At 38.4% G+C, this 25,626-nt stretch overlaps 1 protein-coding gene across 2 annotated transcripts; it reads left to right on the top strand.

Moving 5' to 3' along the window:
* Window positions 1-111: 111 nt before the first annotated feature.
* LOC117302216 (protein gustavus-like) lies at window positions 112-25,236 on the top strand. 2 transcript variants are annotated; one of them, XM_033786043.1, is made up of 4 exons: window positions 112-162; window positions 260-438; window positions 21,634-22,610; window positions 24,573-25,236. In XM_033786043.1, the coding sequence occupies exons 3-4, from the start codon at window positions 21,902-21,904 to the stop codon at window positions 24,698-24,700; spliced, it is 837 nt and encodes a 278-aa protein (XP_033641934.1). In that variant the 5' UTR covers window positions 112-162; window positions 260-438; window positions 21,634-21,901; the 3' UTR covers window positions 24,701-25,236. The 2 variants fall into 2 exon arrangements, with proteins under 2 accessions (XP_033641934.1, XP_033641933.1); XM_033786042.1 differs by lacking the exons at window positions 112-162; window positions 260-438 and adding an exon at window positions 11,164-11,444.
* Window positions 25,237-25,626: the final 390 nt, after the last annotated feature.

Here is a 25,626-nt window from a genome sequence, read left to right as displayed (position 1 = left end):
TCTGAGACGTCACTCTTCAAGGCTAATGAATTAAAAACAGGGGACCACCCTCCACTCTCATCCGCGATCAAGTTCTTTCTACCCATGACGTCCTCCTCTTTGGACTTACCACGCCCACCATTTATTTCACCCTCGGCTGCTGGTATCCCCACCCAAGAAACGGTAAGTCAAGAGGGGCTCGTTGGAACCAGCGTCAACCGAGAGGGAAAACTTTAAAACCAAATTTTATGACTCACACGTGCGATACTTTCGTTTACAGTGAAAGCTAGCTGCTAAAATAGTACAGTAGTACTAGAAATGAGTCACTTTTGCTGACATTTCAACTGCAATTTGACACCAAAATGAGGAGTTTGTACTTGTTGTAGCTTTGTGTAGCCGAGGGAGGAGAGCTTGCCGCCTCATGTCGTCAAGGGAAGGGTCGAATTCTGCTCAAAAATGGTATGTTGTTTTCAGAATTTTTGACAATTTATTGTTTTTATTGTTTTGTTGATGTTTTTTTTAAATGGATGTACAGTGAAGAATATTTATACAGCAGTTAGTACTTCGGTCATAGGTAGGCCTAGGTATTTTAGTCATGGGCTGCAGTTAGATCCAGTAACTGGGTCGCTGTACTCCTTTTTTATCAAAATTCGTCTGATCGATAATGACAAATTTCGAAGCAAAAAAAAGGAGAACAGCGCCCCAGCCAGTTACTTGGTCTAGGCTGCATGTAGTGCATTACACACTGATGGCATATTCTTCTAGTTCTACTTAAGTCCGATTTCTGATTTACATGTATTTTTTGCACTCAATGAGTCAGAAAGTTACAAAGCAAACGGGAGTTATTAAAAATATTATTCAATTAGGCTAGTTGCAATAAAGTTAACCCTCCTGCCGACGGCGTAGCCGGAGGCTAGTTGCGATAACGGAGGGTTCTGTATCGCAACTACAATTAGGGTAGACCCAGTAACTGGGGCGCTGTATTCCTTTTTTCGAAATTTTGACATTATCTAATAGGGCCTATCTGTCATACTATTACTAGCACGACAGAGAATGTCAAAATTTTGATAAAAGGAGTACAGCGGCCCAGTTAACTAGGTCTACAATTAGGCCTACCTACCCGGCTACTGAGTACTACTACATTTTAGATGTGTGTATAAATGTAAACACTTAAAATGTAGGTCAGCCTTTCTTTAAACTGCTTTATATTTTGTTCTTTTGTTCCAAATGCCAGTTTTAATATTACATTAGCATGCCTCTGTGTTCTTACTTAGGCCAAGCATAGAGCAAGGTAGTTGCGATAATGTCTGCCGACGACGGCAGGAGGGTTACGTTATTGCAACTAAGAGCAAGGAACAGCAAGCATGTCACTGTAATTTCCACCGCCATTATTATTCAGAGCATGCTGGGGCCGTTTGCATCAAATCATTCAAGATTTTTTTTGCAGTAACTGGGGCCCTGCACTCTTTAAAAAAAATTGTTTATCATCTGCGGTTCATACTAGCCTTCGCTTTTATATAGTAACAACTGAAGAAATGTTAGTATATAAACAGAACTGAAGAAATTTACCTCAGAAATCCACATTGAAATTGTTTGTTGTTCATTATGTGTGAATGAAATCGCCAATATAATTCTAAACAAGTCCATAAAAAACAACAGATTTCTCTCGTTAAGTCCTTGTTTTCCCTAATTTTTGTTTGGATAGGCTACACAAACAACCAATGTTTTGAATTCCTGGATGATATGTAACCAGGAATTTAGACAACTTTAACTGCATGATAAAGTAGGCCCCCTTATGAATGACGAAATTTCATCATGTGGTGATGAGAAACTAAAAATAGATTTTCGTCGGCTTGAGGACATGATGACCAGAAAATACATCATCTTTATCCCTTAGGCTTTTAAAACACATCATAACAATTTAAGTTTGATAAAAACGGTGAATCATCAATAATTTGAAGTGTCACCCAGAGACTGAATGTATAATGTCTATTTAGAAAAGAAAAAAAAACTTGTTTAGCATCCTCCCTTTTTGAAAAAAGGAAGGTCGCCCGACAACACATTTTAAAACACAAACAGCACTACTTGGCTGTATTACAAAAATTAATGTTTTCGTCTGAGATCGTTAAAATTTATCCTCGTTATTCATAAAAGAAAAATGTTGTTCAAAAAATGTGTAAAAAAAGGAAACGGCCTGTAAAAAGGAAGCTGGCGAGGATGCTAAACGTGTTCTTATTTTCATTTGGCCTCATAATAGCAACGACAGCGCATTGCCTGTAGTGTATTTCGTCATGGCTTGCTCTGTACACATCATCCATCCACCTACGTCACAAACGATGCATCATCTGGTTGCATTCATTGTCTGTTGGTGATCCCAAAGACATGGTCCTCAACTACAGTCGCCATGTATAACAGACATTGATCAATGTGTACTGTTGTGTGCCTCGTACACTGTGCGTGCACAGCCTTGGGATACGCTCTAACGTCAACGGTTAAATCTGTCACAGTGGATACGTAATTAGCAATGCATTGTTGTGTTGTATGTTTTGTTATTGACGGTGTAAAATGAGCACTTTTTTTCAATGCTAACAAATACGTTAATTGCAAAAAGTATTTCATGGCCTGACGCTCTGACCCCAGCAGAGTTATTTTATAGAAGGCTACATAAATTAACCCCCCCCCCCAAAAAAAAAAAAAACTCTAATTATAACAACACCACAAAATATCTTGTATAAAGACTAATAACTACCAATAAATATTTATTTTATTCATTTAAACAAAAAAAAAATTTAATTACATCTTTTTGATTTTCTTACTGAATTGGTTTTCTGCAATAACTTATGCTGATGAAATGTTTAAGAGACAAATTATGTGAATGCAATATTTTTTAAAGCATTGTTTAATATCAGTCCATACATCACTGTGTACATGTACATTGTAAAATGGCTTGCAATTAAATATTCATATTTTGTCGCTTCTCTTGTATCAAAGATTGATAGGCTTGCTTGTCATTTTGACATGTAAGCTGAAGGGAAGGTACGTTTGGTAACTACTCCTCAACTTAATGGCAATAAAAGCTTACTGGGTTATAAGTAGAGCAGTTTTCGACAGTATTAAATAGCATTTTCAGTTTTTATGCCTCAAAGTTTGAATCTCGATTTTATTTGATTTTTTTCTCCTGGGCAGAAAAAATTACTTTAGTGGCATCTAGGCTAAATCAATTTCTAAATTTGAAGTGGGTAAAAAATAAATTCCTCAATTTTTAAATAAGGGAATAAAAGGGTAGTTCTTAAATGGCCGTTTAAAACTGGCAGGGTCGTTGCTGTGTGATTTATAGCATGGCAACGACCCCATGTGTGCAAGGTTTTAAACGACAGTTAAAGAATGAGTCACTACTCTTTTATTCCCATTCATAAATGCCTTTTTGGTTAAAAGAGTAGACATAATAAAGTAAGAAACACTGTAAAACTTATCTGTTTTCTGACATGCTTGAGCTCTGGTCCGTGTGTTGCATTGTTATGACTAAGTGGACAGTTTTCGGATCCTTTCTAGCGCGTAGTCTTGGTGCCAGACGTTTCTCGTTTTTTCTTTTACACACAGCGCGGCCAACAACGAGAAATGTCTTGCACCAAGACTAGCGCTCAGTATCCAAAAACAACCGATCATTTTCGAGGCCTGCATTGGGCCCAGCTCAAACTCATTGAAGACACAATACATTTCAACATGGAATATATGTTTCTTTCCACCATTGATTCGGTTCAGACTTTATTGTACTGCACATCTGTACTTGTATGAATGCCAGCAGCGATCTGTAAAGGTCATCAACCTTTGGAATCCCTCTTGATTGTGTCTGGTTACCTCCGCCATGATTGTCCTGTTTAGTGGATAATTGATTGCTGTGGTGGTGGTGATGACTCAAATTTTTCTTAGGAATATAACAGTGTGAAGCTGATCAGGAGTGATCATCTAACGTGGTCACAGCTTATGTTGATGATTAATGCATTGTCGGCACCAGTCCTATTGTAGTGGACTTGGCACCAAGGTGCGGACTTCCATGACAAAATTATGGGGCCTCCTGTGGGCTTTGAATTTGATCTCTGAAAGGACAAGGCCACTTTCAATTTTGCAAGGGGCACTTCCATGTGAAAGTCTATGGGAAACTTCTAACGGGGCACCAAGGCCATCCCATGACCAGGGGCAACAGAGGCTGTCCTCTGTTGCCCTCTGTTGCCCTCTGTGTAATTCCAAGTCTATCCATTCTATTTGGAGCACATTCATAAATACCCCAGAAAGTTTATCCGTTCTGATTGGGTGATCAAAAGGCCATGTTTAAATGCATAGCCTTTTATTGTGTTATGTAGCTTGGAGTAGAGACGCATGGTGAAAAGTATCCAAAGCCTGTTGGCATACAAGCTTTAAACGCAGGCACTATGTGTAACATATTCTTAAAGACACTGGACACTTTTGGCAATTGTCAAAGACCAGTCTTCTCACTTGGTGTATCTCAACATGTGCATAAAATAACAAACCTGTGAAAATTGTGGCTCAATCGGTCGTCGAGGTGGCGAGATTATAATGATACTGATAGAAAAAAAACACCCTTGTTACACAAAGTTTGTGTGCTTCCAAATGCATTGATTTCGAGACCTCAAATTCTAATTCTGAGGTCTTGAAATCAAATTCGTGGAAAACTACTTCTTTCTCAAAAACTATGTCACTTCAGAGGGAGCTGTTTCTCACAATGTTTTATACTATGAACCTCTCCCCATTACTCGTAATCAAGAAAGGTTTTATGGTAATAATTATTTTGAGTAATTACCAATAGTGTCCACGCCCTTTAAACGCAGGCACTTAGTGTAACATTATAAGCAGCCCTTGAAATAAGGATACAATTGGTGTCACCGGTGATATCAGTGATATCTTTAAATAAATCCACATCCATTCCATTATCAGTGTTGTCATTGTCTGATAAAACAAGGTCACAAGATCAAGTAGTATCTCTTGCAATTACTTTATCTGGTCAGCCTGTCAAAATGGGATGATGATTATTTGTTTTGACTGGCTGTTGGTGATCCCCCAACAAGTAATGCCAGTGATAGCGTAGCCATCTGGGCCCAACTTCATGGCTCTGCTTACAATCACTATTCTTCGCCAAGTAAATTTTTATGTTAATAATTATTTTGAGTACTTACTAATAGTATGACAGTGCCTTCTTTAAAGAATGTTAACATACGGTTGACCCACAAAATCCATGGACTTTGAAGTGTTGTTCCGCTTAATATGACAGCATCTGCTGAACTCTGTCGGGACTGTCAGGAGGTAGTCATTGCCCGTTATTTGACCTGTAGCTCGTGCTTTTTATTTACCCATAAGATTGTCATTGATGGAAGACTATTGATTCTTCAAATAATCTTATTCGATACTGAGGGATGTGCACGTAGCTGCGTCAAGGATACCGAATCTATGGGCACGTTTTGGGTAAAAAAAACTTGCAGTCCTATGGTATATAAGGTTTTTTTTAAATATATTTGTGAAAAACTTCTTGAGGACATCCACAGCAGTTTCCACAAACCCCCTAAAAAGGTAACCCTGGATGGGTGCTCATCAGGGTTTGCCCTTAATGTTTTTAGTGACATTATGGACCAGTTAATTTGTCATTTCCCTGGTTCATCACCCTTTTCACTGGTCCATATTTCAAATGAATGAGGGAGAGGGCATGTTTTAGTTTCACAGTGCCCCTAGCATTTTGGCCGGGATTGTAGATTAGAAGTTTCTCACGAATGGGACCCTGGAATGATGTATAAAATTGAAATTTCCCAACCTGCTCTTTTGGTCCCAATGTTTTTCATTGACTACCCGATAGTCAGTTATTGAAGTGGTACTCTGTTGTTAGAGAACATGTTAAATAATAACGGGGAAGTCAGCTAGACGGAGTTTCTACCACATTATTTTATTTTAGGGAAACAACTGTTAGCAATTTCCTTGATTGTCATTTTTCCCACAAACGTTTTTTGTTGGCATAATGTTATAATAATCTAGTGGTTTCCTTTAATTTTCAAGGTTCTTTGAAACAGTGTTTGCTTGAAATGCTACATGCACATGTGAGTAAAGCCAAGTCCAGACTGGTGGCTGCGGCTGTTGCTTCGGCTGTTGTTAAGGGCAGCCTATATGTTTTAGTACATGTTATTGTTTTGGATGCGGCTGTTGCTGCGGCTGTTTCTAGTTGCGTATGCTGTTGCTAAGGGCAGTCCATGCTTTGTTTTGGCTGCGTCTGTTGTTAATGATGTTGCTAAGGGCAGCTTACGCCTTAGTTCATGTTTTATGTGGTGATCAACAGCCACAGCCACTGATTTTGAATTGACTTTTAAATCAGCATTTGCCCTTAATTGTTTTTTTTTAACTGGCCAGCAGGACCAGTTATCTTGTCATTTCACTGACTGGTCAGTCGTCTTTTTAGAGATTTATATTTCAAATGAAACGGGGCTTCTTCTTGTATAGCTGACCTTGTCAGTTGGATAGGAGTGAGTTCTGACTGGTCCTCTGGTGTTTAAAGGCAGTGGTAATTTCTCAAAATAATTATTAGCATAAAACCTTTCTTGGTGACGTGTAATGGGGAGAGGTTGATGGTATAAAACATTGTGAGAAATGGCTCCCTCTGAAGTGCCATAGTTTTCGAGAAAGAAGTAATTTTCCACGAATTTGATTTCGAGACCTCAAGTTTAGAATTTGAGGTCTTGAAATCAAGCATCTGAAAGCACACAACTTCGTGTGACAAGGGTGTTTTTTATTTCATTCATATCTCGCAACTTCGATGACCGATTGAGCTCAAATTTTCACAGGTTTGTTATTTTATGCTTATGTTGAGATACATCAACTGTGAAGGCTAGTCTTTGACAATTACCAATAGTGTCCACTGCCTTTAAACTGGCGTTTGGCTAGGGGACCTCTGTTAAAACCAAAGAGAATGCGCGGAATATCATATGTTATTTGTTTGAAGTGAAAAACAACACACTGTGGATTCTCTTTTGAATATTTTTTTTTCCACCTGATTATGAAGTTATTTTTGAGTGGTTCAGTAAATGTGTGGTTATGTTTCCTCAGAAACATCACCATTATAGCAATGCGTTTTACATATTACTGTTAGCAGTGGGTTTTTTATTAAGCGCCTTTGTGTATACAGTACACCCATGACATTTTGTGACATTTAAGCAAAGTTGATATAATGTGACGTACCCCTCCCTCTCGAGATTTCTATCTTTCCAGTTGTGCATTTTATTGTTGGGAAAAGTGAGGGCAACACGATTTCAGAAAATGGAGTAACCCCCCCCCCCCCTGAGAGATATGCAATTGATGCCATAGAGAACGAAGCCTTTGTAGTCTTCACTAAAACATGCACCCAATGGTAATCTTGTAGGAGTTTTAATAGCGCTAACTGCTTGGGTGAAACTTAAAACCCAAGAAAACCCTGTAAAGTATACTGTATTCATTAGGCTGTTTGTTCTGTGGGATGCCAAATTGTACTTGGAAAAAAGGGTAATTTTGACCAGAAAAAAACATTAGCAATTCTAAGGGTTTTAGAAATGAGTGTATTTGTAACAGAAATCCTCTGCTATCCTTTAATTGGCACTAATGCCTAGTTGTATGGATATATCTTAGTGTAAATGGCGCCTGTGATAAGACAGATAAAAAGAGTCATAACAGCCCAACAAGGTGGGCTAAGGGGTCAGCCTTGTTAAAAAATAAAATGTATTTTCTAGTTCGTCCATGGTATTTTGATAAATTTTAACAAGAAATGTCAAGATAATGATGTGTCAAATTCCCCCAAAGAACTACTCCAGGGCATGCCATGGCAGCCGCACTATAGATGAAAAACAAAAAAGAATATAAAACATGAATTATAAAAAAATCCTCTCTTGTAATTTTGTTTTCTTCTACAGATAATATACGAGCGTCACATCCGAATTATTTTGAATCGGAACCTTTTCCACTGTCGGGCGACTGTCAATGCAACAGCTACAGATCATAAGTCATTGTTCAATCAGCTGTTTCACTTTTGGATCATTTTCATTCCTGATGCAAATTTATGCGTAGACCCCCCCCCCCCCATGCTCATGACAATGGGCCACTGCTATTATTGTACCTAATTTTGTACTGCCCTAGCCTGGCTGACATAAACAATGTCAACAGGTTCCATAGAAAGCAGGGAGTGAGTGTTCATCCTTTATCAACAGATCTCAGTATACAGGTGGTGCATATTGAAACAAAGAGAATGTCTTGTGGTGATAATGGTGATGAGACCTAATTGCTTTTTATTGATGTTGAACTAAGCCAATACAGGGATGGTGGGAGGGTATAGAAAACCTTCGCGTCAATTAGTATTCACATCATCTGGTGGTCAGAAAACGCCTTTAAAGGCACTGGACACTTATTGGTAATCTCACTCAAAATTTAAACTTATTTGGTAACGAGCAACGGTGAGGTGTTGATCGTAATTTAAACTATAAAACATTGTGAGAAATGGCGATCCCTCTGAAGTAACATAGTTTTTTAGAAAGAGGTAATTTCTTCAGGCAATGCCAACTTTTTTAATCGACAAAGAAAACACAAACAATTAACATTCAAGATCGAGCACAAAGGCAGTTATGAAACAGTGGTAGTTGTGTCTATTTCACTCTCAATACCCATAGCTAGTAAGTTTTTATGCTAACAAATATTTTGAGTAATTTATTAGGCCCTACCAAATAGTGTCCAGTGCCTTCAAACTTGAATGGTAAAATATTATTTGTTTATGTCCCGCTCTATAGTCAGTCTTTTCTTTGTTCAACCCCACATTATGTCTAAAGAATTCAGTAACGGGGGCCCCATCCCCTTCTGGTTACAAAGTACTCTAGAAGGGGATGTTGTTTCACACAGTTATCTGTCCATTTTTGTTGTGTTGTCATTTAATAGCTTTAGAGAAAGACTCTGCTAGGGTCGAAACGTCAGACCAATTAACCATTTTTTTGCAAGGTAGACTAAAATTAGAATTAGGAGGATTTCTGTAACGAGTAAACAGTTCTTCATAATAACTATAAAGGCCCTTTGTTCAAGTTCTAGAATGAAAAGAAGAAAAAAAGTCCGGACAAATCCAGTGTGCCTGATTGTTCGAGAGATTTTAAGGTCTCAAAGTTCACTTACATATGCAGCGGCTATTGTTATTTAACAGACAGTTGTGACGTACAGGTACTTGAAACTTGGATTTTGTTTACAGGTAGACGGCCCTTATGTTTCTTTATTGCCCTATTATTACATTAACCCACATCCTGGTATGATAATGGATTAATATTATTATTCACAATTGTGTTGCAAGAGACCTGTTCATTACCAAGAATTTACTTGTTAGAAATATTTACTTTGTCAATGATTTCTTCCTTGACTCTATTACCTCCTTGTTATATGATTGATAGAAACCTTGAAGCCGAACTGTGTGACCGATGTGGACTGTGAGGGATTAAGTAAAACTGACCAGTTGATGTCATTTGCATTGTGACACTCGGACTCAAGGCTGAAAAGTAGATTGGATTGTCATTGTAGTATGTCCATGGCATTGTGAACGGTCAGCACCGGTCAGTATTCAGTCATGTTGTGGTGCTACTAATGCCATTGTTGTATATCATTACCTGCATATGTAGTGGTCAAGGCTACATTGGGTCTGCCTTCAACCATGCTGTATTAACCAATAGGCTGCATTACTACCTTCCGGTCAAGGTAGTACAGTCCTGCCTGCCTTCAGCCAGAGGTGATCAATTCCCAACTGGCTTCCAGCCTATGAGCTGACCTCCAACTTTTCAACTCGGTAACAAAACTAATCAAATAAGTTGACTCTTGCAGTAAGGGCAATAATGTAGTGTGTTTGTATAGCCTGCTGATCGACCATGGAGGTAGAAATTAAATTAGAATTCCTACCCAACTGACCATTTTGGTTAGAAGTTTTTTTTTTTTAACTTAGCAGATAAAAAGTTCAACATGTGGCCAAGTTTATAGAATGAGTTTATGGGAAATTGTTTTATGAAAGATGGGTGGAAAATTAAAGGTTTGAAATAATTATACAAAACTTCAAATGAGATTTTGTTTTGAAATACAAAAAATGGAGACAAATATAACATACAGTCATTATAAATGAATAGTCTGGAAGTTTATCATCACACAAAGTGTGCACACTTCTTTCAAGAATGAAGTTATTTTTATTTGAACGTTTATTTAGGGATACAATTTTGAAAAAAAATACCACGAAGATCATTTTTTGAACGTTTTCATTCATCAAGTAGATTTTAATCAAAGCATGGTCCCTATTGTATTTTTCCCTTACAGTAGCACTGAGAATACAGTGCTTGTCACACATCGGGTAAACATGGAGCTAGGGTAAAAATAAATTAATAGTATGTTACCTTATTGCAGTTATTGCATGAAAATAAAATTGCTTTTGATCTGTTATCACCATTAAAAATATAGATGTAGGGTAGGTTGCCCTTGTTCAAAACAGGTTTGACAAAGAACGCTGAAGCCCTCCCTCTGTCAAAAATCGCGATGCGTATGATCATACTGCGTCTATTACTAACCCCCTTCAAACGATGATTAGTCAGTGGTTCAATGGACAGTGCGGTCTACGCACAGGATGAACGTGTGTCACGTCTTATTGAATTGTAGCGTTTAGTCACAGGCGCAAACCCCCCTGTTCGTTTTGCATAATTTTATGTAGGTTGGATTGTTTAAACAGATTAATACATGAATAATGTAGTTCTCGGTAAACCAGCACGTCTTTAATAAGCCACCAACAGATGTACTTTAGTTACCCAAGAATGCCTCTATTGGTTATTGTGACATCACTCTATTTCTCAGAACAACATTACACACCCACACACAGCTTTACACTTAACACCCCTCTATACTCAAAATGGAACGGCCGATCTGTATAATAATGAGCTATAGCAGTGTGAGTTTATGAATGAACTCAGTGTGGCATGGAGCAAATCAACAGCTTTTGTTTGGTCAATGGGACTTCAGCACTAGGGGTGTCCTTGAGTGGTATTGCCTTGGGGTGGCTGTGATGTCATAAGTGTAACCCTACTGCAGAGACAATGCAAGATCAAGCTGTGCTGAAGCAAGCGAGATCAATATTCAGTCATGTGTTTTAGAGGACAGGAAGTGAGTTCACCACAGGGTAGAGGTCAATGGTCCATTCCATCTTGCAGGATAAAAAGGGGAACTCTATGTTGTGGTGATCCTCAGTTGACTCACACTCTCATTCGGTGAACAGAGAGGGAAGCCTTTGTGTAGAAGAAACCGGTGAAAATTTTCTAACGCTGACTACAGAACTCTCTCTTCTCAAGCGAAGTCGTCGTGCCAACATCCAAGGATTTTTTTAACTGAATCGCAAGTGAAAACCATCGACATCATCAGCCTCCAATGTGGGATTTTTAGAACCAGTGAGTATTTTGCTTCTTTGTCTTTGTTCTAGTTCATGTACAGAGAGCCAGGCCGGCTAGAGTCTGCCTTCCATGTACAAGTCTATGGGCATATATGAGGTTTCTTTGTTATAGACGGGGTCTGTTAATGTATTAACACAGGTGTGTTGCCTGCCATATGGGTGTACAGTACAGTCACTCTTGTGCCCTATGAAGCACCTTGCACATTTTTGTGGCAGGAAGTGGGTAGCTAGCCCACACTCAATCTGAACAATGCTGCATACATTTCAACACCATTGCCGAGAAATTTCTTTGTTTGATGTTTGCCCTGAATTGTGTCTTTCTTGATCAAATTTTCCCGTTTAAATTTAAAATAACCATTTCCTGAGTTAGAAATATTAATTTGTCTTTAAATTTGTGTTTCCAAAATACTAATTTTCATTTAACAAATGCATCAATTTTAGTTTCTGCCATAATTGTTTGTTTGTATTAGAGGCCTTTCATTTTTTGCTGAGTTAGCAGTCTGGTTTGTCATAATTATACATTATGTTTCCATATTTTCATGATATTAATTTAGTATTGTTCTTCTTTCATCTGAAAATACATCGATATAGGTTTTGGTTTTGGTTTTGGTTTATGCCCTAATATTTCATGTATAATTTGTCCTTCCTTCATCCATCTGTTGTTGCCAAGGAACTCAAGTATAAAAATACATCGATTACAGAGGTTTTGGTTTCTGTTTTTAGCTTGCCCTAATGTTTCATAGCTCGGTACCTCATCCATCCAGGTGGAATATAATTTAGAATGTTGGCGGACGATTGATGAGAAAAGTCATGTGGTGTTGTTGACTTTAAAGGATATTGATGAATAATTCAAGTAACATTCAAATGGAATTCCTTGGAGATTTCATGGTGTAGGCACGAAGTAACTTTTCATACAGCAGGTTTCTGATTGTTGCATTCTTTCGACGAAACATGATCCTCTGATTTCTTTTTGTATGTCTGGGTTACCCAACTTGAAAGAACATTGGAATCACTGATGGGGTCCCTGATTAAATAAGTTCAAAAACAAATAGTTAGAAAACAAGTAAATAAATCTTGACTCAAACACAAACAACAGGTCAGATTTATCTTTTGCCAGTTTTTAAGTTTCAATAACTGAACACCATCCTCGTGTAAACATATAGGCCTAAATAATGTTTATTTCATGCGCGCTCAAAACATCCCTCATAACGATACAAACGAGGTCAAAGATTTGTTCATGAATTTCAAATAAGCTGCTCTTTTTTTCTGTTCTTTTTCTTCTTTGAACAAGATAGTTATGATACCATTGTGGGCTATGCCCCACTTTACATTGTACTCCTTAAGTGGATGCCCTATATATAAATATTTTAATTTAAAAAACATGAAACATTGTAATCGCTTCTCACAGCTACTGTTTTTTCTTTTGTGACTTAAACAAAAAACATGAATGAAACAATGCCTAATTTCTTTTGTTTGGTGTGAACCCTGAGGACATAAAAATAGAGTTGACCATGTTTGGTATGATCACTCAACTACATCATCCTCCCTCAGCAGACACTTAGATATGTGGGCGTCTTACGTGATTTCCCTAGTTACGCTTATCTGATTGCCCTCTGTGTTTATACTCGAGAGAGTATGTTATCAAGTATAGAGACTCGTTCTCCGAAGGAAGGTCTGTAGTGGGTTAAGTCTCGCTAGCTATCCAGTCGCAGTCGCGCCAACCCCACCTTAAGGAAGATTGAACGCTCCTATTAAGGATTGAAAAAAGAACTAACGTGACTTGAAGCTAAACAAGAAAAGGACTTTCCCAGTATGGGTGAAGATTTCCAGGGATGTGAACTTTCTCCGTCATCAAGAAATCAAAATGAAAGGAAGAAACTTATTGTCCTGAAAGTATGGCTCAGAGATTTGGTGAAGAGTTTAGGCCTACATGTACGTACCAGTACATGTACGTACCAGTACGTGTGTTTGGATGCTGTTTTGTTCTAATTAGCTCCTGTACATGGATGTAGGAGAAAGAGATGCCTAAACAAAGGACTGCATGACCTTTGAAATTCTGAATTGGGAAAAAAAAAATGAAAAAGGACACTGCTCCATGATATATGTGTGTGGTTTCCTTTATTATGGAACCATGCTGAATTATTCAAATCAGCTGTAGAAGCGCAGTATCCCTGAAATCGGCAACACACTCGGTCTGAAATTCTCAATGGGCCATATTTTTGACCGCGTGAGGGCGCTCTCAATCACTTCCGGGGGTATATTCATTCATACGCAAAACAGTTTTTAAAGATTGGAACACATTATAACCACAGACATCTAATCCATCACAGACAATAAGACTTTAAAAGGAGCCGTTATAATCCACCTCTAAAGCAAATTGAAACTATGGCGCAACAAAAGTGACAGAACGCCTATTAATTTGTGCAGGGCGAATCGCGTGTACCCCCGGACGTGATCAAAATACTATTTATAGCGCCCCCGCGCGGTCAAAAATAAGGGGCATTGGGTAACACAAAACGAAATAGGTTTTATTTGTTTTGTGGGTTTACAACAAGTCTACCTGCAGATTGGTGTACTTATTTGGTCATGTAATACTGAGAAGCAGCTGGTCCAGTTGAGTCAGGTTTAATGCTGTGTTGGGTATCTGTGTACATTGAGCAGAATATGCAGGCAGTACTGTTTATTATTGATACTGAACAATCATGCATGCGTATTGCATGATGTAGTCTTTCTTTGTTTCCAGTGAACAATTTTGTCAGGGAATTTTCCATAGCAACAAATTCAGACTGAACTTATACTCTGTGCAGACTGAATGCTAATATTATTGAGTCGCAAATGATGATTTTTGAGTTGCGGCTGATACATTTTGTGAAGGCTAAGGCTATTTGTTCTTCAACGCAAGGGAAATCATTCATTCGGGATAGTGGCACCGTGGACACTTTTAAAGACAAATTAAAATTTCATATGTATCAAACAGCTTTTCAGTAGTTTATTTCTTTTGTTTTCCTGATGTTCCCTCTTCCTTCTGTTGATTTGTTTCTGTTTTCTTCTTTTCATGCGCTTTGAGCACCTTATTAGGTGGATACATGTGCAATATAAATTTTCCTTATTATTCCTTATTATTATTGGTTTCCAAAAATTATGTGGACAATAATCCATTGAGTAACAAATACAGAACTGGTAGGGCGTACTGAGAGTCATATGGATTGTTACAAAATACAGTATTATCAGACATGGGTATTATGCAAGTTTTTGGTTCGACTTGTTTGGTAACATTCTGGATTGCAAATGAAGTAGTTCAAGAGGAATGTCTTCTGCCTCAAGCCATAGACAAAGGCTTCTCTATGCTCAAACAGGCCCTTTGGTTGATGATGTTGACTCGGAACATACAAGTAGTAAAAAAGAATTCAGAATTTAAATGCCACAATTGAGTCTGCTGAAGAGATTACCAGCACATAACTGCATGGTTGGGGTATACATAACATTCATCGTGGCGATTCTATGTTTAGTGTACTGTAATGTAGAACACACTGGTTTGACTTGAGTCTCGTCTACTTCTATCCTAGCAGATGGTTGATTACAGCAGGCCTGTATTTGTATGCCTTGTTTTTGAAAGGGCAAGGGCACCAAGGCATTTTCTCCTTGGTAAGGGGCACCCTATGAGGAAATTGTACATTTCTACTGTCTGAGCATTTGAAGGGCACCAAGGCAATGATCAGGGGGCATGGAGGCAATCGCCTTCGTTGCCCCTGTGAAGTTACAATCTATTTATAAGGTTTTGGCTTCATCAATCTCTGCAATATGGGATCACTTTGTGTTTGAAGATGCAGGTACTGGGGGCATGGAGGCAATCGCCTTCGTTGCCCCTGTGAAGTTACAATCTATTTATAAGGTTGTGGCTTCATCAATCTCTGCAATATGGGATCACTTTGCGTTTGAAGATGCAGGTACTGTGGGCATAAACTTTCTCATCAAACCGTTTTCTTTGTTTGTCAAAGTCGTTAATTTATGTGGTAATCCCAGTCGCTGTTGGTTCTTTGGAAGTTAGTTATTATTATGCAGTGCTGTTTTTGTCATTATCTATGTAGGCTGAATTTAGGTCATGATTGATAAGAGAGCACCAGCATTTGTTTTCTAAACATCACAAAGATGTGTGATGCTTATAAGAACACAACATCAAGCTAAACAAGTAGGCCCTATTTGTTCCCTAAAACAATACTTGTCATTGCAACTCTATAGACTATAGTGATTTCTCTAAAAATACCTATTTATATTTAATTTGATCAAACAAAAAAAATATCTGCATGTATATAAATTATATGATTACAAGCTGTCATCAAAATATGAATATATTAGACAAGTTCTTTGAAATAATTGTCAGTGATAAAATGAAATGGATTGTAAAATGAAATGGATTGTAAAATTATCCGATGACACATTGTGTGTGTTTTTGCGATATCATACTTATGGTTTGCATAGTGTATTGCTCCATGCATAGTGCAACCAGTATCGTGTCCGTGTAAGAGCGAACATATGTTCTACCCAATTAAATTCCACTAATCACCAAGGCTAGTGCTTATTTATCTATGAATCACCCATGCTATCAATAATTTTTTTTTAAACGATCTTTAAAAACCCAACCAGATCTATAATAGTGGTGGGGGAGACTATATGTAGGAGTGGTGCCCTGAACCCGTGTGTGTGTGTGTGTGTAATGCTACAGTCATCCTTGCGTTATGATTCATTGGTGTTGTATGTGTGTAGGCACTGACTCACTGGGGTCCTCCTCCTACGATCCTCATTTTTTATACATACCTAATGTACCAGTAGTGGTTGTTTGGTATTCCCCGAGTACAGTGTGGCTATAGTCGCACGGAACGATTTCGTTCGGCAATTTTGCATAGCAAGAAATTTAGACCGTACTTATTTTGTGCACACTGAATGCTGATTGAGTAGGAAATCCTGGTTTTGGAGGAGCAAGTGAAACAATTTGTGTAGCATTTAACTCTGCTTTACAAGAGAAAATTGTTTAACTGAGTAGACCGACGCAATAAATTGTTGCTGAAGTTGTGTGTCGTAGTGTCATGTTTGAGATGTGGTGTTTTTCTGTGACGTACTAGTTACGAGTGGAGACGGTAAGCTTTTTTGTTGTTATTTATTGTTGTTATTGATTTCATACCATTTCAAATTGACCAATTCGATCGAAGGTCAGTAAGCAAAAGTGTTTGTTTTTGTTCAGCATTTTCAAATGCAAAGCATGACACAAAGATAATTAATTTAATGTCAGTAAGTGAAAGTATACACTTACGTAAGTGTTTCAGTTACGATTTATCTTGTGTTCAATGTAATTATATTGCCTTTTCATAATTGATAGAAAGTGGTATCTTTTATCTGATAACATTTAATTGTCATCAAAAAGAAACCATCAATTGTTCTTTTCCGGGTGTATATCAATGAAAAGCTAACATTACATTTTTATTATTTTTGTTTAATTATTATTGGTTTATTAAAACACGTTCAAACATCGCACTACAAGCTGAACTGAGTTTAAAATACAGAGATTCATAGAAATAAAAAAATGTTAAAAATTACACACAAAAAACATTAAGAGATACAATTTTGTTTTTTGATACACTAAAAAGGCAATAAATTCTCGCATGAAAGTTTTCACAGTTGGCAGCACTGTGTTTCCCAGTGCCTTGCTAGACACACTACACAATGGTGTACTGACTTGTTTTCAAATAGAAAAATTAATAAACCATTTCCCTAGTTTCTAAGAATTAACCCCACTTTGTAAAATTTGAAATTCTAGGCTTCACAAGCTCAATCAATCTAATATAAAAAAGAAAGAATGTTGTTTTTGTTTTTTAAAGGTTTTTTAGGCTACAAAAGTTTTGTTTACTGTGAAATCACTAAGGCCCTGTAAACATCATGATCGTATTGTTGAAGAATTTCACAGGTAATTAATCATCCATTTCAACTAAAATCCAAAACAAACAGACTTAACATTTCCAGAAATGTTGACTCACAGTTTACTGCTTCGATTCACAACACATTGTTTTTTTATTACAAAAATAATTTTTGCAATATCATATTTTACTAGGTTCATTGCACTACTAGCAAAGAATGGCTGTGTAGTTTTGAGTGTGGGTGTAAAATGGGGCTAAAATGACCTAATAAAACAAACCGTAAAAATGCTCCAAGAATGTCCAGTATTTGCCTGTGGGGGCGCATTTAGGGATTCCTTTGTTCCTTGTTTCCTCTTTGAGGGTTGAAACCGTTTGTTGTGCCCCCAGAAAGGCTTACACAACCCTGTAGTAGCCGAGGCAGTTAGCAGAACCCATCCATTGTACTATGTATGCCCTTTTCTCATACTTCATAGGGTGTGCCTACAAATAAGCGTAAACGAATATTCATTCCAGCAATTGATTTTTCAACGGGTATATTTTTCTCTATTCTTGGTTACCATGGGTGGGAGTTAGTCTTGTGTGACTGTTTACGTATTATTGCTACTCGTGCGAGGCATGCAGCATGCATTGTTCGGTTGTATAGTTGCACGCCAACGGGCAATCCTTTTGTTAATTATGTGGGAACTTCAGGGATGGCGTTTTGTCAGGGTAAATTTGATATTTTATTTTTTTCTTTCACCTGTTTTTATTTATAAATGAAATGGTGAGTGCTGTCAATGTAGATTTGATTTGAGACGAATTGCTCTCCGAAGTTGAAAGGGAAGTTTGTTGGAGTACATGTCTTGGTTGAAATCACAAGAAATCATCAGTTAGTCTGAAAGACGTTTTTGTTGATTTTGGTTGTTACATTTTACAACCAAAAATAAGGAGAATGAGTTTAGGGACCCTATATGCTGAAAATTGTTCATGGTTTTTCTTTTTATTTTCTCCTCTTTTTGTAGGGTTTGTAACTTCATGTAGCCTTAAGGCCGTGTAAATAAAGAAACATGTTTAGCATCAGGGTTTCTAAAAATAAGGGGAGGAGGAGGGGCTTTTGATTTTTGATTTTCTAGATGGCCACCATTCTTTTTAAAATTTCAAAAATCCATTGTTTTTTTTTACTGTTCAAACTCACAATAAAAAAATGAAACATGCTGGACAAGACATTGAACAAAACAAAACATATTTAAAAAAAAAAAAAGGGGGGGAAGGAAGAAGGAAGAAGACCCTTTTTTTTTAATGACTGCCCGCACATTTTTTTAAGTAAAGTATTTTCTTGATGAAACCGTAAAAATATATCCCTTTTTTTCATTTATAAAAAAAAATCATTTTTTTTTTTTTTATCATTAACAAAGTATAAAAAGAGGCGCCTCTAAAAAGGAAGCGGGCGGGGATGTTTCTTTTTGTACTTGGCCTAATTGAACACACAAAACCATGGTCAGCTCAACCAATCCTAACTTTCAGAGGATCCTAATAAATAAGAGATTAGATGAGCAGATTTTGAATGAATGTCATTCGTGGAAACACAATTCAAACAGGATGTTAAGTACACATATACAAAAAAGCGTCACCATAAACACATCCTTGCTCTGATTTCTACCTCTATGCTTTGATGGAATTTTGCAATTCATGGAAAAGGCCAGTGTGTATTATTAAAGGTAAATTTGTAGGATCATCATTTGGTGGATTGAAACTAATGATGATTAATAAGCAAAATAATAAAGAACAATACAATCGAAGTCACTTTTTAGGCTACAGTTTCAGTTGCATACAGTGAAAATATCGGGACAGTTTTTTTTGTGTTTTTTTTCAACAATAGATCTATTGTTGAAAAACCGGCATAAAACTGCCACGGTATTTTCATCGTTGAATTCATCCCGTTTAGCAAGGAGCAAGTAGTAACCCCATCTGTGGTCGTATTGAGGGCAGCCTACTTGAGGGCGGTATTGCCATTACAATCTCTATTACAAGTACGTACTTCAGATAAAAATTACTTAATTTCTTTTCACCTACGTTACTAAAGTATAATCTTACCTTTAATTTTGACAAGAGCATGAATTCTGAAACGACTTCGGATTGAACCCAAACCCATTGCTACGTGCCAAAGGCAAGCTTAACAACAATCACTATGGATCCTTCAAAGGGAAAGGTTTTACATTATAGCAACTTCCACAATGGGCAATGCCTGGTACTATTGCGCCATGATACACCATACACGTAGTTTAATTGGAATCGTGTCTGGGTGTTTACCGTCTCTTACGTAACTGAAATCCTGGAACTGTGTGACGAAGCTCTAGACCGAGGAATTCAATGCGAAGTGGTCAATATTGTGACTAAGCAATTCATGGTACCGGACCTTATTCAAACATGGCTTATAATATTGGCAGTGCGTCAATTCTGCTGAAAATGTACACTGCATTGCATTATGTCATCTGTTTTTGGAAGAGCTTATTTAATTTTTCTAGTTTTCACTGAACACACCATGTAATAACCAACCTGTGAAAGTTTTATGAAGTTCGGTGATTCAGTTCAAGTGAAAACTACCGAACACAACTGATTTGATCAATATTTTGGCAGACATGCTCTTAACTTATTTGGATTTCTGCAATTAAAACAATCAAAGGTGTTTTATGTATTCAAATGGTGTTTTTTTCCTTTTTTTCGACAACGTTTTGTATATAATTATCTCTATGAAGAAAGGTACAATATCTTAAAAATTAGATTAAAACTTATCAACTTTCTTTTGCGGTGATAACTCACCCTGTGTTTTGTCTTTAAAAACACCCCCTTTAGTAACAATAACTTAAGCCATATACAAAGGACGGCATAACTCACTCGTTATGCAACCATAAAGTGTGACGCACACACATAATGACATCAAAGATACAATAATTATCAAAACAGCAACATGTTTCTTCCCTGTTATTATGTTTCAGTGACATTTCTTTGTCTTCATGCTTTTAAAAAGTGTCAAAGGAAAGATGTCAGAAAGATATCAGTACAGAAAGTCAGTCTAAACATTATTGTATAGCATTGTATACTTCTGCACCTCATTCTTCTTTGATCAAATTATGCTTAAATCTATTCTAAAACTGTTTCCCATCCATCATTTTATATATTTTATCCATTCTTGAACCGAATCTCCCATTGGCTCACGCCATGGTCAGTGGTATTACTATTTTTAGATACCAAGATTGAAAAACTAACTGTAAAGAATGAGTTAAAGATATTCTTTGTGTCCCTGGCCTTTTGGTGATGATTTATAGTGCAACCATTGTTCTTCAACTCTGGAGTAAATCCCCAGAAGGTCATAATCCCATTCCTTTGTTTGGGGACCTTCAGTGGCAAGGTGAAATCCCCCAAATAAGATCTCACTTCCTGTATTCCCTTCCAACCACCCCCTGGACCTCTCCTCCCAACAGGATCCTTAAGTTCCTGCCAAAATGGATATTCATGGTCTGTGAGTAACAGCCAGCCAACATTTTTCCTCTTAGCAATAATGTCCCCTAATCTCTGATGAGGGAACTACATTTCCTCCTCAAAATGTCTTCCCGATTCTCGGTTTTTCCCCCTCTAAACCCTCTGGCCTTTTTATAGAAATCCCCAAAGTGCTTTCTCTTCTCGTTTTGTCTTGTTGAGGAGGAAAAGAGGATGTGGGTTGTGTTATTAACAGAGACTTATCTATTGACCCAGCCTTGATTGTCTGATAAATAGTCCTCGTTCAAATCTTCCTGGTTCAACAAAATCTAAGAATGGACAGATGACCAGTATTAAGAAGCTACCATTTGTGACGCGAACTCGATACCTTGCGCTTTTTGTTAGATATTAACGTCATCAGGATTGAATGTGGGTTATTTTAGACTGAGTATGATGATCATTTTACATCCACAAAGGTTCTTCTTTGTACTGTGGGAGAGACCGTGGGAGTCCATGGTTCACTGCCCCCCCCCTAGGAAGCTTTTCGAGTGTAAACAATTGTTTACTTGTTGACAAACAGGATTAAAAGTTGTTTACTACATCAGCGCCTGACCTTTCAAACTTGTGACCTAGTGGATTTACTTTGTTGTTGTCCTTGCTTCATAGTTTACTTGCGTACTTAATTAATCAGGTGGATTAACGACCAATACCTGTGCATGGTAAAGCACCAAGGTTATAGTGCATGGTCAATTTGTTTACTGGTCAGTCAGTCCTGATAGTGTATTGACTGTTTTCTTTTCTTCTCCGTTATCCTTGGTGCAGACCCTGTGAGTGACGTCACCAACACTGACTAGTCACCGACAACAATAAGCTGCTGTTTATAAAGTGCCGGGTATCCAGTGTATGACTTCATATGTGAAGCTGACAGCATCGAGTGAGGATCACTAAAATACTAGCTGTTCCTGGATACTGCATAAAGAAAAAAGGAAATCAAAGTGTCGGGTTTCTACTGGCGTGTGTAACCTACACACCGTACGTCCTGGATCACCGGAGTGGTACGTTCCTAGCAGCCAATACGGCGGGAAATTGCATGAGTCGGTCGATGGTCATGGGGCAGAAATTGTCCGGCGGAATGAAGCAAATTGCCAGAGAACCCTCAAATAAAATCACACAGAGAGAACTCATCTACAGCGGCGATCTGGTCAAACCAAACAGGCTAGATACGTTGCTGGACATGCCCCCGGCGGACAAGGAACTCCAGTACAAATACGCCTGGAACGAAGAGGACCGGTCGCTGAATATATTTGTGAAGGAGGATGACCCCGTGACCTTCCACAGACACCCTGTAGCGCAGAGCACGGATTGTATACGAGGGAAGGTGGGATTCACAAGAGGACTACATGTTTTTGAAGTTTATTGGAATACGAGACAACGAGGTACCCACGCCGTCGTCGGAGTGGCCACAGCGAACGCTCCACTTCATTGTGTCGGGTACCAGTCATTAGTCGGTAGCAATGCAGAGTCGTGGGGATGGGACATATGCCGGAAGAAGATCTTCCACGATGCCAAGCACAAGTCCGGCATGTCGTATCCACTCCTGCCAAACTCTGACAACTTCCCTGTGCCGGACAAATTCCTCATGGTACTAGACATGGACGAGGGAACGCTAAGTTTCATCGCAAACGGACAATTCCTTGGCGTCGCATTCCGTGGACTGAAAGGCAAGCGTTTGTTCCCTGTTGTTAGCGCTGTCTGGGGACACTGTGAAATCTCTGTGAAATACCTTGGAGGGCTTGAACGTAAGTTTTTCAAATTTTGTTCCTTAATTGCTTGTCTTAGATTAGAAAAATAGAGGAGTTTTAGCATTTTTTTCTTTTAACTTGTCGTCTGTGAAGATTTATCTTTAATTAAACCTAAAATCAAAAGGAACACGTGGTGGAAATGGTTAAATGTGAAATTGAAAGCCTGTGATACAGTTGGCAGATGAACAATTTGTATGAGGAAATGGGCAACAATGAATTCTTCTCACCATCAGTGTTTTCATAGATTATCTGATGACCATCTGTTCCTGATAAACCACCATTGTGTGGCCTCACACAGCTCTAAAAAAGCTCTTCCAATACTTGCATAAAGCTACTCTGAAAACTTGTGAACAACATTTTATAAATCCAAACAAACAACTTAACTGTAACAATGCCTGAAACAACAAAAGACAAAGCGCAAACACAAGAGTTTTGGGACCCCTTTTAAAGATACAAAACAGTGGGAACTATAGTGTGTGTTGTGTGTTGGGGGTGGGGGGGGGGGGCATGAACAGGCACACACAAAGGCTTTGTCTTCAAGCATGAGGGGTTATCATTGGTGTTACCACTGTGTTTTAGACATGTGACCATTTATGAGGACATGTCCAGTGTGTACGTGCTTACTCTAAGTCCTTGGGACCCAGCATAACAGTTCTGTCCTTGGTCCCCCCCCAAGGTAAAACTATAAACACACAGGTTGTGTTCCTCTCCTGTTCTCTGAAAGAGGTACTGGGTTTCCTTCTAGTAGGGACTAATTCCTTCTTTAAGAAACATACCCAAGGTTGGAAGTGCTTTGTGTGACTTGGTGTGAATGTGAAGCAACTTTCAGGGGTAAATTGATTTTTTTCGGAGAAGGCTGGACTGTGTTTACATGGGGGGATTGTAGGGTTATTAACCTCTTGTTGTCAGCTGGGGTTTTGTGGAAGGCTGAGAAAATTGGGAAAGAAAAGGCTTCTTTTTAAGACTGGGTGAGAACTTCTCGTGTGTGGGATCTTATGCCCTGTGAATCTTTTCAGGTGGTCTGGCAAAGGACCAAGACGAAGTGGCACAAACAAAGTAAACGAACAGGAAATAGCAAACAAACATTAATCACTTAAAAAGATCTATAAAACAGCACAGGAAAAAAAAACCCACACTGGATTATCTCCAGAATTGATTCTACTTGTGAGTTACAAATCCCCCCCCCAACCATCTAGAAAATTTTAAGTCACCAAGTAGCACTATTCAATTAAAAGATTATTGGCGACATCCATGCAAAATTGTGATGATGATGGGCAAACAGTTGAGTCCATTCCAACATTGTCGCCGTTGCCTCCCCACAGAGTTTCATCATGAGCGTGCGTAACTTCCCTGAGAGTTTCCTGTTCTGGTTAAAAAGTCTTTTCTCTCTCCGCATTTCAATTTGTGTAGAATGACTGCCGGCGTCATGAATGTAGTCTGGGAAATAGGACGCAGGGGGGAGGGGGGGGGCGCAGGCGGGAAAGTGCAATGCGAACCCTTCGGAAGGGTTTGGTACCGAAGGGAGAGAGAGCGACCTGGTTTCCTTTTTTGTCCGATGTGGCACTCATCGACCAAAGATGAGCATACAAAAATTAGGCAATAATAGGCAATCCCCACTTGGAAATGTTGCTCTGTTTTTGAGGCTGGCAGCGAGTGGGAAACATGTGAACTGAAATCATTGCAACGTCACAAACATTCATGTGGTTGTTTTTTCCCCTACGGCTCATGAGAGGAGTGATGTGCACTTTTTGCTCTCAAATTTCTTTTTTACCGTTCTTTGTTGCCTTTTTACGGATGATACATGTGCGCAACTGCACAAAGGTCAAATGTTGTGGTTACATTAAAAAAGAAATGCTGGATTTACAAAAAAAGAAACTCTTAATTCATGTATTTATCTAAGCACATCTGTCACGTAAACAAAATGATTGACCGATATTCCTGTTCTTTGTATTTCCACAGCCTCGCCCCTCCCTCTGCAGGATCTGTGTCGGAGAGAAATTCGCCTTGCCGTCGGTAAAGAGCACCTTGAGGACATTTACCAACTCCCACTGCCAACCATGGTCAAGAGATACATCTTGTACCAGTGAACCATTGACCGTCTTATCGGCCGGCCGTGAACACAAGAAAATCTGATGAACACATTCGTTTATCTTCGACCACCAAGCTGCTGGGACTTTGAAAAAGTTCATCGCATGGAAGGATGTCTGCTTGATCCCCCTCTCAAGGGTTGGTGCTACCTTATAACATTTTTTTTTTAAGAAGAAAAAAAAAAACTAAGTGCTGCCATTTACTGCGGACTTTAATCAGGCAATTTGACGATGACTCAACCAACGTGCCGGAGAGTTATTTTTAATTTATTAAAGAATGACGAGATTACTGTAGTTGGGTGAGCCAAATCATGGGGGAGCTCACTGATCAAAGATTTGCTCAACGCTGAGAAGAAAAAAAAACAATTCTGAGCTGACTTGCGCCGGTGATTAATGGAGAAATCGGGGTTGCAGGTCACCAAGAGTTTTGCGTCCATCTTTTAGTTTAATTTTCTTGTGGATGCCCCGAGTCTACACCATAAGTGCTGCGTGGAGGAACTGTCAGTGAGTTGCCACAGCGACCGCCCCTTGAGATGCACCATTTTTGGCGTATTTCATCCCGCCCCCACACCAAAGAATGGATCGTGCCCAGAGACTCATCACATATTGGGTTGTAAAGCCAGTTACTGGACCAAAGTATTTCGTATAAAGGGGGAGTTGTTCTGTACATTACCTCAAGAGTAATTTCCAATCAAACTGTTTGGCTTAAGGACCTTCCTGTAACTAATGTTCAGTGATCAACAACCACCTACTTCTTGATAAGTTACTTCCACCCAAGTGCATTTGTAAACGACTTTTTAACTTGAGGTATTTTCTTTTTATTATTAATATTCAAACAGGGTGTAAGAAGTGACCAATTCTGTATTCTAAACAGATGACTTGATTAACTTTGCTTAAGTAGGAACCACTAATCAATTAATTAATAA

The sequence above is a fragment of the Asterias rubens genome, chromosome 18, assembly GCF_902459465.1.
Source record: "Asterias rubens chromosome 18, eAstRub1.3, whole genome shotgun sequence".
Taxonomy (NCBI): Eukaryota; Metazoa; Echinodermata; class Asteroidea; order Forcipulatida; family Asteriidae; genus Asterias; species Asterias rubens.
Note: the sequence above shows the minus strand (reverse complement) of the source record. Positions and strands in the feature narration are given on the sequence as shown.